Source organism: Grampus griseus (assembly GCF_964374135.1).
Source record: "Grampus griseus genome assembly, chromosome: 3".
Classification (NCBI taxonomy): domain Eukaryota; kingdom Metazoa; phylum Chordata; class Mammalia; order Artiodactyla; family Delphinidae; genus Grampus; species Grampus griseus.
The window spans coordinates 163,408,480-163,425,115 of record NC_139019.1 but is presented as its reverse complement, the minus strand read 5'-3'; the positions used below and the strand labels follow the sequence as shown (position 1 = coordinate 163,425,115).

The 16,636-nt window shown below is 50.0% G+C and overlaps 1 protein-coding gene across 4 annotated transcripts in view; it reads left to right on the top strand.

Annotated features, from left to right (window-relative positions):
* CACNA1A (calcium voltage-gated channel subunit alpha1 A) overlaps positions 1 to 16,636 on the top strand; it is a gene marked incomplete at both ends in the record, with an annotated part of 236,581 nt that overhangs the window by 185,668 nt on the left and 34,277 nt on the right. For all 4 annotated transcript variants that reach the window (XM_082652568.1, XM_082652565.1, XM_082652567.1 and 1 more), the window contains 7 exons: positions 244 to 343; positions 2,845 to 3,005; positions 5,495 to 5,632; positions 7,377 to 7,578; positions 9,055 to 9,219; positions 11,497 to 11,607; positions 16,097 to 16,180. In XM_082652568.1, coding sequence (XP_082508694.1) covers positions 244 to 343; positions 2,845 to 3,005; positions 5,495 to 5,632; positions 7,377 to 7,578; positions 9,055 to 9,219; positions 11,497 to 11,607; positions 16,097 to 16,180 — 961 coding nt within the window. The remainder of the gene's footprint in view (positions 1 to 243; positions 344 to 2,844; positions 3,006 to 5,494; positions 5,633 to 7,376; positions 7,579 to 9,054; positions 9,220 to 11,496; positions 11,608 to 16,096; positions 16,181 to 16,636) is intronic.

Sequence of the window (16,636 nt, the reverse complement as noted above, 5' to 3'; positions counted from 1 at the left end):
AGCCAGGGCCCTCAACAAACCCTGAGACCAAAACCACAAAGGGCCATCTACTCACTAGCTCTTGAGCCCAGATGGATCAGGGGAGCTGACTACTCTTCTCCAGGAAGGACATGGCTATGCCAGGCCCACCCCAGACTGCTAAGCCTGGGAGGGTGGGGCCACTTGGGGCTGTGGACCACCCACCACCCAGCCTGACCTTGGCTCCCTCTTTTCCCTTCTCCCCATTCTAACATCCCTCCACAGTGGCAATAGCAAAGGAAAGGACATCAACACGATTAAATCCCTCCGAGTCCTTCGGGTGCTACGACCTCTTAAAACCATCAAGCGGTTGCCAAAGCTCAAGGTGAGATTGGGGTATGTGGAAGATCTATCAGGGTTGCCACGTACAGTTGAGCAGGTTGCACACTGCTCAAGGACAGTACGTTGAAAGGGATGCTGCTAACAGCACAGCCATTATATATGGATATACTTATTACTACAACTCTCCAGTAGATGGCAGTAAAGTGAGTTAATGGAACAAAATCTGTATATCATGGTAATTTTCCAATAGATGAAATGTCTCTTGCAAAGTTGAGATCCCTTTTCTTAATTCCCATGAAGGCATCATGTGGATAAAAACAGGGCATAACCCTATTCTGGGAAGCAGGAAACTAGGTTTCTGGTCCCACATAACCTTTAACTTTTCACCTGCCTATTCTAGGGTCCAATATCTCCTGTTCCAAAATAACATGAACCACCAGAGTGAAGTAAGTCAGAAAGAGAAAAACAAATATTGTATATTAATGCATATATGTGGTATCTAGAAAAATGGTACAGATGAACTATTTGCAAAGCAGAAATAGAGACACAGACATATAGAGAACAAACGTATGGACACCAAGGAGGAAAGGGGGGGCGGGGTGGGATGGACTGGGAGATCGGGATTGACATATATACACTACTACGTATAAAATAGATAACTAATGAGAACCTACTGTTTAGCACAGGGAACTCTACTCGGTGCTCTGTGATGACCTAAATGGGAAGGAAATCCAAAAAAGACGGGATATATGTATACGTATGGCTGATTCACTTTGCTGTACAGCAGAAACTAACACAACAGTGTAAAGCAACTATACTTCAGTTAAAAAAAATAAATAGGGGCTTCCCTGGTGGCGCAGTGGTTGAGAGTCCGCCTGCCGATGCAGGGGACACGGGTTCGTGCCCCGGTCCGGGAAGACGCCACGTGCCGCGGAGCGGCTAGGCCCGTGAGCCATGGCCGCTGAGCCTGCGCGTCCAGAGCCTGTGCTCCGCAACGGGAGAGGCCACAACAGCGAGAGGCCCGCATACCACAAATAAATAAATAAATAAATAAATAAATGAAACTTGAAAAAAATAGCATGAACCAGAATTTCCCAAAAGCTTGTTGTTTCAAAAAAAAAAAAAAGGAGGGAAGGAAATGAAATCTAGTCATTCAAACACCCCTTTTCAATTTATGATGCACCTGAGGAGCACCTGTATTATCTCTTTCTTAATACGTTGCTTTAAGTCACTTTATTTTTTACCTGAGTGGATTTATTTTAAAAGGAAATGCTTGTCAAGTTTCTTAAGTTGGAAAACCAAAACCCACTGTTAACGGAAGGTAAAACTAAATATCTGTTCAAAATATAAGATAACTGTTATTAGAATCTAGCCCAAAATAATTGCCTGACAAAGGCTTTGAGCATGGACACTTGCTCTTTCTTGGTTAAAAAGGAAAAGTACAGGGACTTCCCTGGCGGTCCAGTGGTTAAGACTCTGTGTTCCCAATGCAGGGGGCACAGGGTCGATCCCTGGCCAGGGACCTAAGATCCTGCATGCCGCATGGCGCGGCCAAAAAAAAAGGAAAAGTATAAATGTTAGGTGTTAACACAGTAACAACTAAGGAAAACTTTCTCCTTCACTTAAAAGGATTGAAAGCATTAGAGAGAGAATAACTTTGCTACCACGTGACTCAGTGTTACTTGGTCTTGGGCTCCTATAGGACCTAAAAGTACGTCTGATATCACCGGTGGTGTGCCCCTCCCCCATGATTTGGGAAATAGTGATTCGAATGCCCCCTTTTTGTTGATAAATATTCAAAGAGGAAATGTGGCCGCCCTCTGGACGGGAAAGCTTGCTTGCATTGAGATATGTGGAACCCAGAAGTAGTCGGTTCAGGGGCTCTTTGCCATTTTCTGGGTCACAGCCCCCTTTGAAAGCCCCGTGAAAGCTATGCACTCTCTCCCCCAGGGGGAGCCGGCAGAGCTAACGTGTGATGCCAGTAGGTTGACAATCTTTCATGCCTACTTGTAGGTAGGGCCCACGGTGATTAATAGCAGAATGCGGTGGGGGACATTCCAGGCTGGGACCCCTGCCTTCTCTAGAGGAGGACGGAAGGATTCCATCTTACGCAGGGCACGTGAAGTCAGCTCGCAAATCCAGAGCGCCCCCAAGTGATCAGTGGGCAAAAGGGAGGGGACCGCAACTCCAGATTATGGGGAGGGGAGTGACGTGAAGCAGGGACACAGAATGAACAGGAAATGACATCTCCATCGAGGACCTTTCCTCTTGCCCTGAAGAGCCATGAGCTTACCTTGGAGAAGCTCAGAGAAGCGGCCCCATTTCCCAGGGCTTAAAATTGGGGGGTTTTCGATGCATAAAAACTCAGAATCAGGCCGAGCCCCAACGTTTCTCAGAACTGCGTGGCCTTAACCGAGGAACTTGGATCACGTCCTTGCCCGTAAAATAGGACTAATGACAATACTTGGGTGTGATGAGCGGCTGGAGGTGGAGGCCGTGCTTGTTCCCAGCCCCTCACGCTGTCCCTTCCACCCCACCCGCCAGGCCGTGTTTGACTGCGTTGTGAACTCACTCAAGAACGTCTTCAACATCCTTATCGTCTACATGCTCTTCATGTTCATCTTTGCCGTCGTGGCCGTGCAGCTCTTCAAGGGCAAGTTCTTCCACTGCACCGATGAGTCCAAGGAGTTTGAGAAAGATTGCCGGTGAGTCTTGGCTCTCCTAGGCATCCCCATGGGGGCTGGCAGGTAGGGGGCGGCCAGATGCACCAGTCTCTTTGTAACCGAAAGTGGGGTCCGGCTGCTCGCCGCTCAAAAGCCACTAAAGAGGCAAAGTTGGTAGAAAGGAACCTTTGCTTTATTTTGCCAGCAACTGCGGGCGGGGGGGGGGGGGTTGGTGCAGGGAGGGCAGACTCTCGTCCAGAGGCCAACTTACCCCCGCGCTGACAACCAGTGGACAAAAGTTTTTATAGATGGAGAGAGGGAGCTACATGTAGAAACAGCACGGTCAGCTGTGACAGTCAACTGTTTTTTGTTTTTTTTTTTTTTTTATTTTATTCATTTATCTTTGGCTGCGTTGGGTCTTCGTTGCTGTGCGTGGCTTTCCCTAGTTGCGGCGAGCGGGGGCTACTCTTCGTTGCGGTGCACGGGCTTCTCATTGCCATGGCTTCTCTTGTTGCGGAGCACGGGCTCTAGGCGCGTGGGCTTCAGTGGTTTTGGCACGTGGGCTCTAGAGCGCAGGCTCAGTAGTTGTGGCTCACGGGCTTAGTTGCTCCACGGCATGTGGGATCTTCCCGGACCAGGGCTCGAACCCGTGTCCCCTGTATTGGCAGGCGGATCCTTAACCACTGCGCCACCAGGGAAGCCCTGACAGTCATCTTAAAATTGGTCATGTGGTGGTCTGATCAGCGTCACCTTGATTGTTTTAAGTACAGTCAATCTTCAGTTCCAGGGTCAGATTTTTCCCATTTCCTTGAGGCCAATTCTCAGAATTGTGGCAGCTTTTGTCATGGCTACAGTCTGGTCATCATGTAGTTGACTTCTTCTACCTGGTGGGGTTTCAGTATCTATGAGACAGATCAAAGGATATGGCTCAGAATATTATCTATAGCCCTTGAGAAGGAACTAAAGGTCCTTGACTATGCTTAGTGACTAAACTATTATTATTTGGTCTCCTTTGACTGTTTTCCTTTGCTTCTGCATTTTCTCACTTTTCTAATTAAACTCATTCTTTGGCTAAAGTTTTTGCATAGACAAAAGGCAGGCTAAGGACATGGAGGGGGAAGGACCATAGGGTCCTCTCCATTTCATCCTGGGCTTGGAAACTGAGGTGTTGGGCGTTGGGGGTGACCCGATTACAACCAGCTTGAATCTGTAAGTAGAAAGAAAGACAGTTTTGGAATAGGAGCCTCTGACCCATGGCTTCAGGATGAGCCATAAGCTGGTTGCTTAACTTTTGAGTTGCCACCTTTGTCAAGTAGGGGATATTAATACACATCTTGGTTCCCTTGTATGAAACCTTTATAGGCAGATGTGTTTCAAAATTCAGAATACTTTGAGATTTTTAGAAATATTCTGGGGTGCATGTCCCACACAGCACACAACACAGTTAAATTAAGGCAGCCCTGTGATCAAATGCAATATTTCTGCCTGGGAACATACAACTGTTTGCACCTAATGGGATAAATAACAAGTCCAAAGAGCCTCACATCCAGTTGGGTCAGATTTTGTTGCCAAACGCGTTAGATCAGAGATGGGCAGACTTTGTCTGTCAAGGGCCAGAGAGTAACTGTCTTTGACTTTGCATACACTTTCCGTTGCACCTAATGCAACTCCAAAGCAGCCCCGGACAACAGGCATGGTTGTGTTCCAATCAAACTTTCTTTCTGGAAACTAAAGCTTGAACTTCTTATCATTTTTATCTGTCATGAATGAATTCTTTTAGTTTCAACCACTTAAAACTGTAAACAACCATTGCTTAGCTTGTGGGCCAGATCCAGATCTGGTCTGCAGGCTGGAACTTGCCAACCGCCGGATTAGGAAAAAATGTTTGGTTTTCAGAGCTCTCTGGAGTTTGGAATTGTGGCTAAGGGACTGTGGATCTGAAATCCCCCCCATCTTTGGGTCATCCTCATGATGGAAAGTTCTGGACTCAGTCCAGGAAAGTGCTGCGCCTCTCACTGACCAAGCGCTCCGTCAGTATTGCTTTTGTCGCTAGTATCAACAATTACTATGCACCAAAGGGCAGCCGGTGGTTATTCTGGTGGCTGGTTCCTGGATTTGGAAGGATCCCGGGCATTGGGCTAGGAGTCTGGGGCTAACCTTTGTTTCCTACCCTGAGAAGGAAGAGCGAGCGGCTGCCCCCCTTGGCCTGATGAACCCAGAAATGTGCCTGTCTCCCTCCCTGCTCTCAACTTCCCCCCAAGCCTGAGGCTCCCACCCTTGGGTCTAGAAGTGTTCAAGTTGGAAAAGGATACAAGGTTCTGAGTTGGCTCTCCCACTGGACACAGGGCTGTGGCATCATCTGTGGATTTATCTCCAAATAGATGCACACGAGCTCCAGGGAGAAACGGGCTTCCTGGGCTGTGGGAAGCAGCGTGGGCTGGTGAGCCCCTCTTCCTCCCCCTCTCCCGTCTGTCTGGTGGCCAAATACGGGCGTCCCTCCATTTACTAATGGTCACCGCTTTCTGTGACAGTGGCAAGTACCTCCTCTATGAGAAGAACGAGGTGAAGGCGCGGGACCGAGAGTGGAAGAAGTATGAGTTCCATTATGACAACGTGCTATGGGCTCTGCTGACCCTCTTCACCGTGTCCACGGGAGAAGGCTGGCCACAGTAAGTGGTCCAGTCAGAAAGCCCCCCAGGAGGAGCTCGGGGGCCCTCCAGTGAGCAGGAGAGGAAAGGGTCCAAGAAAGGGTCCAGTGCTGAGAAAGGTCTGAGGGAGGGAGGGGTTTGCTCCTGGCTTCCAGAAGTGGGGACAATGCAAGATGCGAGACGTCAGCAGAACAGTATCGGCCGTATGTGGTGTGGTTGGGCTTCTCGGGGCAGAAATCCAGCGGTCGCTTGGCTTGCCAAGCCCTTGAGTGTATGGGGCTGTGTGCTCCCAGAACAGGCACCGTTTCTAATTTACAGAAAGGCCGCATGTACGTACACATGCGGTCGCATCCTCTTAACCCTTCCGGTGCTGGTGAACAAAAACCTCCAAGCCAGGGGCGTGGGAACCTGGCATTTTCCAAGTCGGTTTGACCACAGGACCAATCTGTCCCAGACAGGGCTAAGGCTGGGGTGACACGGGTGAGACTGACTTGTGCAAGTCCAGACTTTAATTCTTTTTTAAGTTTTTTTTTGTTTGGGGGGTGTTTTTTTTTTGCGGTGGGGGGGGGGGTTGGCCACGGTGCGTGGCACGTGGGATCTTAGTTCCCCAACCAGAGATCAAACCTGTGCCCCCCGAATTGGAAGCATGAGTCTCAACCCCTGGATTGCGAAGGAAGGCCTCAAAATTTCAATTTTTGAGATTTTGTTCATCAGGGGCCTTGGGGCATTTCTTGTGGCTTTTTAACATGTTGCAGGCAATACTAAATATGACAGTGAAATATTATTCATCTCCATTACTGAGGGGTTTGACACCCGCTGAATTTGTGCCCCTGGCAAGTGTCTCCAGAGGTCTCGGCTGCATGCAGGTTGCAGGTTTGGTAGATTCCAGTGGGTACCTTCAGCATCCTCACCTCCCTCCCTCGCTCAGCAAACACCCCAACCGACACACGCCTGTCTGATCACCCGTGCACACACTCAGTGTCCACACGCGCGGGGCCGGCGCTAGCCCTTCAGGCACCGTTGAGCGAATTTTTTAAAGACACCCATTCCTCAACAGACTTGACTTCCGTCTGTCAGAAAAGCGTTGCAATGTACTTAATGATCTTGCTCCAAAAAGGCACTTTGTGGCCACCTGCCAAAAAGCTGTCACCATTAATACACAAATCTATCAGGTCTGCAGGATGAATGGTGCCCCTTAGAGGCAGAGCGCTGGAGCAGTGAGTGATGTGTGCAAGGGTACAGAGCAGCCGTGCACACACTCACTTCCAAGTGCATCCTCATTACCCCTCCTCGGCTCCCACGACCACCTGTGCTTAAAACACACACACACACACACACACGCGCGCGCGCCCACCTCCGTGACCCCCTACTCACTCCCATTCATCACCACAAACCTAGTTTCAAATCCCACCTTGGCCACATCTCAGTGGGTGATCTACAGCCGAACCTCAGTTTCCTTGTGTGCAAAACGGAGCCAGTAATAACCTCCCTGAGAAGGTTGCTGAGAAAATGAATAAAATGTTGAACATCATTTCTGGCACCTAACAGGCCCTCAGTACAGGGCAGTAGAAGTAACTGACATTGCTGTCAACACTCCCCACAGGCAAAAGAGGTGGAAAGATTACAGCTTCATAAAGTAACCACGGTGACTGCAGTCAGAAATCAGTGACGACTCTTCATTTCTTTTCTGTTTCCTCTTAATATTTTCCTCCATTTCTGTTCCCCTGTCTCACTTTCCCCCCTCTCCCCACCCCGGTCCTCACAGGGTCCTCAAGCACTCCGTGGATGCCACCTTTGAGAACCAGGGTCCCAGCCCTGGGTACCGCATGGAGATGTCCATCTTCTACGTCGTCTACTTTGTAGTGTTCCCCTTCTTCTTTGTCAATATCTTTGTGGCCTTGATCATCATCACCTTCCAGGAGCAGGGGGACAAAATGATGGAGGAATACAGCCTGGAGAAAAATGAGGTACCACTTCCTACTTACATCCCCACTTAAAAACTGACACCCCCCATCACACATGCACACACACACACATACAGAGGAACCAGCTTCTGCGGGCATCTGGGGAGGGAACAGCAGCATTCTCCAAGCAGAATCCAGCCTGCATGAAGGGCAGCCCTTCATGGGGTTTCCAGAGGAAAACACATCAGAGAGAAGTTGTGTGTGTATCAGTCAGTTTGGACTAGGTTATGATACGGTAACAAGCAGCCCTCACATCTCAATGCCAGATATCCACAAAGGAATTGGACTGCATGTCCAGGTGGCTCTGCTCCATGTCATCTTTATTCTGGTTCCCCTTTAAGATGCTTCAGATAAAAAAGAGAGAATGGCAAACCATGGTCCAAGTCTTGTGGCTTGTGCCCAGAAGTGACATGTGTCACTTCTCACATTTCATTAGCCAGAGCTAGTCACATGTCTGATGTCAGTGGGGCAGAGAAGTATAATCTCCCCCAGGGAGGGGTGGTGAATATTTATGAATGAAAATCCAGTCCACCAGAGAGTATACGCGTGACCCTTTGCTTCTCTAGAATCATCCAAGCTAGGTGGAGGACCTAGAATGCATTCTTCCTCTGCTTTGTTGGCCTCTAAGACTAAATAATTATTATTCCTCCCTGTCTCCTTCCCTCAAAGAGAAGGAGAAGCAAAATAGTCGGTAAGAAAGAATGGTTAAGCTTCACAACGTGGATGGACCTAGAGATTATCATACTAAGCGAAGCAAGTCAGAAAGAGAAAGACAAATACCATATGGTATCACTTTATGTGGAATCTAAAAGGTGACACAAATGAATGTATCTATGAAACAGAAACAGACTCATTGACATAGAGAACAGACTTGTGGCTGCCAAGGGCCGGGGGTGGGGTGCGGAGGGAAGGATTGGGAGTTTGGGATTAGCAGAGGAATCCTATTATATATAGGATGGATAAACAACAAGGTCCTACTGTACAGCACAGAGAACTATACTGAATATCTTGTGATAAACCATAACAGAAAAAAAATATGAAAAAAGCAACTGAATTGCTTTGCTGGATAGCAGAAATTAACACAGCATTTTAAATCAACTATACGTCAATAAAATTTTTAAAAAGAATGGTTAGGCTTCAATGTCAGACTCTGGTTGAAATTCAAGGTTCGCCCACTAGGCAGCTGTGCCACGTCAGGCTTAACCTCTCTGAGCCTTTATTTTCCTCACCTGCAAAGCGGGGGCTACTGATAGTACCCATTGGTCATGTTTGCTAAGGGGATTCAATGAGATCGTGGGGGAGTGTCAGCACAAGAAAACATTCATGGCGAGGAGCTTATGGGGGGTGTGGGGTGGGCAAGAGAGGCAGACATCCAGGCAGACGTGCAGAAGAGCTGCATCGAATGAGATGGGGGGTGCTGGGTGTCCAGCCGCCTCTCTCCTGCCTCAGGCCCTCACACCGCTGTGCTCTGTCCCGCAGAGGGCCTGCATTGACTTCGCCATCAGCGCTAAACCCCTGACCCGACATATGCCCCAGAACAAGCAGAGTTTCCAGTACCGTATGTGGCAGTTCGTGGTGTCCCCGCCTTTCGAGTACACCATCATGGCCATGATCGCCCTCAACACCATCGTGCTCATGATGAAGGTGAGTCCCCCCTCCCCCCAGGCACCGCTTAATCCCCACCGCGCCCCTGCCCCACGCAAAACAGAACCGGCTACGAGTTTCCCAGGCAGACCGCGCTCTGTGTCACCGCCGAGCCCCTGTTCCTGCTGTGCCCTCTGCCTGACACACGGTTCCCACCACTTTGTCTGGCCAGCCCCTTCCAGCTGCCCCTGCAGAGCCCTTCCTCTAGGAAGCCTTCCCTGACCTCCCAGGACCGCATGAGGTGTTTGCAAGCATCCTGTCTGTTATCTCACGTGCCACGATATCAGTGTTGGGTTGCCTGATAGTCTACCACCTGCCTGTGAGCTCCGAGGGGCCAGACAAGTACTGATCACCCCTGAATTTCAGGGGCTCAGAGAGGGCCTAACTCAGAGGGAACAAGAGCCCCTTGATAAATGTTTGATGAAAGAAATGAGGAGGGAAGAGCAGGTAAAGACCCTGCGAGCCTCGGGGCCGTGGAGCCTCTTCAGGGTGAAAAGTCAAAACCTCTCACCCTGTGCTTTGGAGACCAAAAGCCTGAATGTGAGCCCAACTCTGCCATTTAATTCACCATTTAACCTTGCAGTAGTGACCAGTGGCATCTCAGGGCCTCAGTTTCCCTGTCAATAAAATGGGAAGGATAATAATAGCACGTTCCTTGCCCCCTGTGGGGATTAGGATTGAATAAGAAAGCTTCTGCAAAGACGCTAGCACATTTCTCAATTCTTAAAAACACTCAACAAATGTAGCTGTTGATTTTTTGAATTGGTAAAAAAGCGGTGCCTGTATTCACCTGAAAATTCATCTCCATAAGCAAGTGCTTTGTCTTTTCATTGTTAGGAACATAACAGTTTCAAACAAACAGAAGACAGAAAGATAGAACAGCACAGCCCTTCTCAAACTGCTCACAGATCAGCTGGGCATCTTGTGAAAATGCAGATTCTGGTTCAGCAGGTCTGGGTGGGTCTGGGGCTCCACAGTTCCAACCAGCATCCCGGTGATGCGGATGCTGCAGGTCCCTGGACCACATCCTGAGTATCCAGGCGCTTGTGAATACCCAGTCTCCATCACCCAGAGTTACCCATCTGGAACATTCTGCTATGTTTGCTTCATCTATTTTTTTTTCTCATGTTTTAAAAATTGAGATGAAATTCACATAACCTACCGTTAACCCTTTAAAGTGTACAATTCAGTGGCATTTGGTACATTGACGATGCTGTGCAACCACCACCCCTATCTGTTTCCGGAACATTTCCATCACCCCAAAAGGAAACCCATCCCCATTACCAGTGACTCCCTATCCCCCTTCCCCCAGCCCTTGGCAACCACTAATCTGTGTTCTACGGATGTACCTATTCTGGACACTTCATCTATTTTTTAAAGTGTTTTAAATGATAGACACCACACTATTTCACACTTAAATTCTTCAGTGTGCTTTCCAAAGTAATCAGAACATTTTCCTACATGTGCTTATGCCTGACAAGCTTAGTGTTAGCACCGTAAGATCCATATTGAATTGTCCCCAAAACGTCTTTTACAGTGAGTTGTTTTTTGAGCCAAGATCTAAATGGCTACACACGGTCTCCAGTTTTTCGTTTTTAAATCTCTGTCCTCTGCCCCACCCCCGCCCCCCCACCACCCCGCGCTGTTAACTTTTTGAGGAAACCAGATGAGCTGAATGAAAACTGTCCCACCTCTGGGTGCATTGGTTTCCTCCATCTGCTGGATTTCCTGTAACCTGGTAGTTAGATGTAAAGGTTATCGGTTCAAATCTGATTAGTGTGGGCAAGAGTCATAAGGAGTCAGAAGAGCGGTTACCTCTGGCGGGGGGCGGGGGTTATCAACTGGGAAGGGGTGCAAGAAAACTTTTGGGAAGGGTGCTGGAAATGTTCTACGTCTTGGTCTGGGAAGTGGTCTCATAGGAGTGTGCAGGTAATAATTTAAAAAGACATCTGGAAAGAAAAAAAGAAATGACTGCAAAGAGGATGCTGTAGACATCCTGCATCCCATCAGGAGGCCCATCGATAGGGCCAGGCTCTCCCGCGATCTCGGCTGCTAAGATAGGACTCAAGAAAGGAATTTTTGTTTTGACCTGAAAAGAGTAGCCCAGCCAGTGAAGAGCTTGCCTGGAGCCCGGGCTGGTTCCACAGTACATCAATAGGGAAACCAAGTGTCCGAGTCCTGCCTGCCCCGGGGAAAGGGCAGCCACGAAGCCACCCCAGCCCTGGTCCTCGACACTGTGCCCACTGACCCCACTGCTCTACTTCCTTTCTCCTCTAGTTCTACGGGGCCTCTGTTGCTTATGAAAATGCCCTGAGGGTATTCAACATTGTCTTCACTTCCCTCTTCTCTCTGGAATGTGTTCTCAAAGTCATGGCTTTTGGGATTCTGGTAAGTCCAGCCTTGGAGCTAGAGCTGTGGGTTAAGGGAAAGCCCAGAGGGGCACTGGGTGCTGGGTGGTGGTCTCCCCACCTGGTCCCTCAGCCCCCGAACCCAATGGTGACTTGAGCATCCCTCCAATGTGCACAGATTCCAAACTCTGTGTCAGGCACATATCGATTATTAAATGATGCGATGAGACAGGTAATGATTCATTTTGCAGATAAGGAAACTGAGATTCAGACAGGCAAGTCCACAGCATTCAAACTGTTCTAGCCACAGTCGCAGTAAGAAATACATTTGGCAGTGGAGCCCAGTACTCAGACGTACAAACAGACAACCAAAATGAAATATTCACAGAATCTGTATCTCCCCTTAGCACACGCCCTATACTCTGAAGTTGTCTATCTCCTTGATTCCACGTCCCCCCCGCCACTTTTTTTTTCCTCCCCAGCCGGCACTTGGGATCTTAGTTCCCCGACCAGGGATCAAACCCACGCCCCCTGCAGTAGAAACGCAGAGTCTTAACCACTGGACCACCAGGGAAGTCACGCCCCTCCTTTTTTAATGCAGTTCATGACCTACTAACTTGATTTCGTCTCCCACTAATGCAAGTGGTCTTAACCCGAGGCCCATTGAGCCCCTAAGGGATCTATGGATGTAGGGTGGGGTGAGGGAGCCCAGGAAATTAGAGGTGAAAAAAATTCCATCTTTATTTTTCACCAGCTGCTAACTGGACTTTTGCTTTTCCTTCCGTCCTGAAAGTAGACAGCAAACCCCCGCAGGATTACCAATATGATCTGTGTCACTGATAAAAATCAGATGTTCTCATATCGCATCCCAGAGGTTGCAGGTAAGTCAGGCCTCCATATCCACAGGGTCTGCATCCACGGAGTCAACCAATGTGATTGGCAATTGGTTGAATCCACAGATGTGGGACCCGCGGATACAGAGGCCTGACTGTGAAGGACTTGAGGATATGCTTAGCCCACCTCTCTGAAGAGAATGACCTACAGCCCGTGGTGTCAGACCGAGACTGGGGTCATACCTCGGCTTCCCAAGGTGGTGAAAGCTGTCGGCTTTGGCACCAGAGAGACCTCGAGTCCAATCATATCCAGGCTATGTCACCTCACCTCTCTCTCCTCCTTTGCAAGAAAGGCCCATCCTCTGCCTCTCCCTCGAAGGAGCTCTTGCAAACCCCAAATGCACATAATGTGTGTCTGGAGACTGAAGGTCCAAGCCTGACATGTTGCGAGCACTCAGTAAATACCAGAAAGTGTTCCAATAAAGTTCATCACCTGACCTTTCTCCTCCAAAGCAGTGGCTACCAAGCCTGCAACGCATCAGAAGCATTTAACGTTGAATGATGCCCCAGACCCACCTCAAGAGATCCTTATTCATTTGGTGGGGTGGGAGCCCCTGAATCTGTACTTTTTTTAATTTATTTTTATTTTATTGGTGGCTGCATCAGCTTTTTTTTAAAATTAATTAATTAATTTATTATTTTTGGCTGTGTTGGGTCTTCGTTTCTGTGCGAGGGCTTTCTCCAGTTGTGGCGAGCGGGGGCCACTCTTCATCGCGGTGCGCGGGCCTCTCACTGTCGCGGCCTCTCGTTGCGGAGCACAGGCTCCAGACGCGCAGGCTCTGTAGTTGTGGCTCACGGGCCCAGTTGCTCCACGGCATGTGGGATCCTCCCAGACCAGGGCTCGAACCCATGTCCCCTGCACTAGCAGGCAGACTTTCAACCACTGCGCCACCAGGGAAGCCCCTGAATCTGTATTTTTCATGAGGACACCCAGGGGAACCCGACATACAGGCTGGGCCATTGGGCCCTGCACTGAGGACCAGCCAGGCATGGGGAGGCACCCTGCCGTCAGGGCAATTGCACCAACTCAGAGTTCCAGTCCTGGGGATGCCACCTATGGGCTGTGTGACCCAGAACAGGTCACAGAACATGTACCGGGAAGAACTCAGGCTCTCGAGTACCCATGCCTGGGTGTGAATCCTGCCTCAGACCCTTTCTAGCTATGTGACCACAAGCAAGGCACTTGGCCTATTTGCTCCTACGTATACATCTACAACATGGGAGAATGACACATCCAGCCTCCCAGGGCTGAGGGGGGTGTGAGCATGAGCCTAGGCACAAGCCCTGCCCAGTGCAGCTGTCTTGTAATTTTTTTTCATTCCCAGTCAATGTTCTGGTGGTGAAGTGATGCATTCTGCCAGGGACTGGGACTCCATCTCCTCCACCCCTGACAATCCTGCAGGATTCTGCACTATGCCTCCCCCTTCAGTTTTACATGAAGCCCCAAGTTCCCCATGTGGAGTTTAAATGATAGGGGGGCTATCCAGGGGCTTGAGGCCTGTAGCCAAACACCTATAAAGTTGTCCTCGTTTGTGCTCCCCTAGAGGTAGAGCCTGAGACAAACTTGAATGCAAGGAATTTATCTGGGAGGTGACTCCAGGAAGCCCCGTAGGGGAAAGAGGGTGTGAGACAGAGAAGGGAAGGCAGCCCGTACAGGGTGTGTTGGTGAGCAGCTTCCCTATGGGTATAACTGGGATGCAGTTCCACGGAGGACCTCTGGGGTGCAGCAGAGAGCACTTACTCAGGTCATGTCACCCATGGTGGGGAGCTGGAGTATTTATCCTCCAGTGCCCATCAGTCATAGTCGAGGGCTGCTCCCAGAGGAGCTGTTAATTCCCTTATGCAGCTAGAGAAAGCCCCTGGGCAGAGTAACAAAGGTACACAGTCAAAATATGAGGGGATATGGGTAGGGCCCCAGCCGCACCTGTTAAAATACCAAAAGTGCCAGTGGAACCTGAACTCCTTTTAGACAACCATAAAACAACATCCATTTATTGAGCACCTACTATATACCGAACCCCACAGTCAGTGACTCACATTCATTATCAGATTGTTGTTATACCTTTATCTTCCGGAAGAGGGCCCTGAGGCCCAAGCAGTCCAACTCCGAGGACATTTGATTCGTACGTGCTAAAAGAATTTGATCCTGGGAAGCACAGATGCAAAGCCTGTGTCCTTCTCTGTGAGGCAGAGGGGCTGCCGCCGGGTCAGATCCTCAGGGGAGAAGATGACTGCTCATAATGGGGCCCAAGCCCCGAGCTGGCCTATGCTTTTGTGAGGTTGCTGGGAAGGCCTGTGTTTAGCATGGGTCCCACCAAGCCTTGAGGGAAGGGCCGTCTGTTTGAATCAGACCCTTAGATCCAGGCAGGGGTGCTACTCCTTGTGGGCTCAAACTGTGAAATATTTCAGTATTTTTTTTTAATATTTATTTATTTATTTGGTTGCACTGGGTCTTAGTTGTGGCAGGCAGGCTCCTTAGTTGTGGCATGCAAACTCTTAGTTGCGGCATGCATGTTGGATCTAATTCCCTGACCAGGAATTGAACCCAGGCCCCCTGCATTGGGAGCGTGGAGTCTTAACCACCGCGTCACCAGGAAGTCCCAATATTTCAGTATTTTAACAACAGCATGCTATACCTGTGTGTCCCACTTGAGGCAGAACCCAGCCCAGGGATATACCAGTCAGGATAGCTCAAGTTAAGCTGTGGTAACAAACACAGCTTTGTTGCTCCAGTCAACAAAGGGTTTACTCAGAGACCCGGGCTCTCTGAGCAGCCGTCATCTGGAACGTTACTGGTCACCAGGTCCAGGGTTATGAGAGTTCTGGCGGGTCCTGCACTGGCCAGAAAGTGACTCATGCTGCCTCTGTTCACAACCCATCGGCTGTAACTAGATACACAACCTTATCTAACCACAAGGGGGCCAGGAAGTGTAGCCTCATGTATGCCCAGAAGGCCTCTGCACCCTTGTTCCTATCCCCCTTCTCCAGATTAGGAAATGGAGGCACAGAGAGGTTAAGTCACTGACCCACAGCCACACAGCTGGATGGTAGCAGAGCTGGCACGTGACCCCAGAGGCTGCTGTCTTAGCAAGGGTGCTATAAGCACGGTCTTGATTCAGCAGGGTCCTGTCCATAGACTCTGGGCTTGCCCAGACCTGGGTTCAAATCCTGACTCTTCACCTCTGTGCTGCCTGAGGTGAGCATCTTTGCTCTCTGAGCCCCAGTCGCCTCATATAAAATGGGTGATAAACCTTCCTTCCGAGAGTCTTCATGAGGACCCCAGTGACGTCGTTTATGAAGCATCTGAGGTCTCAGAGAGCCCTTGGAACTGTTGGAGAAACAGGGCACAGCCCAGAAAGGCAGCCCTCCCCCACAATAGAGCTGACGCGGCACCCGGAGACCCCCCTCTGGGGCCAAGCAAGCCGTGGGAAGGCTTGGGGGTCCCGGGGAGGGGGGACTCAGAACAGATGATACTGAGAAGCCCATCCAGCAACATTTTGCTGTTTGAATGACTGTAACTGTCCCGGGCACTTGACTGGTCTGCAGCTGTGCCCCTAACGGGCCCCCCGGGCTGGACTTGGGGGTCAGCCATGGAGCCCTATGTTGGCATCTCTATTTTGTGGGTCCCCGTTCTAGAATTATTTCCGCGATGCCTGGAACATCTTCGACTTTGTGACTGTTCTGGGCAGCATCACCGACATCCTGGTGACCGAGTTTGGGGTAAGTTTCCCGCCGGCTTCTCTCTGGGCAGTTCCTGGCTGGGCTGGGAGAGGCGAGGAAGAGGTCATCAAGAAGCAGTGGGTCCCGACAGCCACAGCTGGCTCAAGCCAGCGCTTGACCATGACCAAAGAGGGAGAATTGGGGCCCCTGGGAGCAAGGGCAGCCCCTCAAGAGGGTGACATGGGGAGACGGGGATGTCCGAAACCACCGCCGTGGGGCTAGCGCTGCAACGTGAACTTCCCTGCCTCTTGGCTACCGACTTATGATTCAATAATGTGGATGAGCTCATTGAGAAAACTGAGACACTTAAAGGATCCCAAGGCTGAGCCCCACCCCCCAAACACCACACAGTGTTGGGGGCCCAGAGGGAACCAGCTTCAAGTCCATTCTGCTTGAACTAACCACGTTCTGGCTCACGGGGAGGAGGGAGCCGCGGCCCTTGGGTTAACGGGGGGA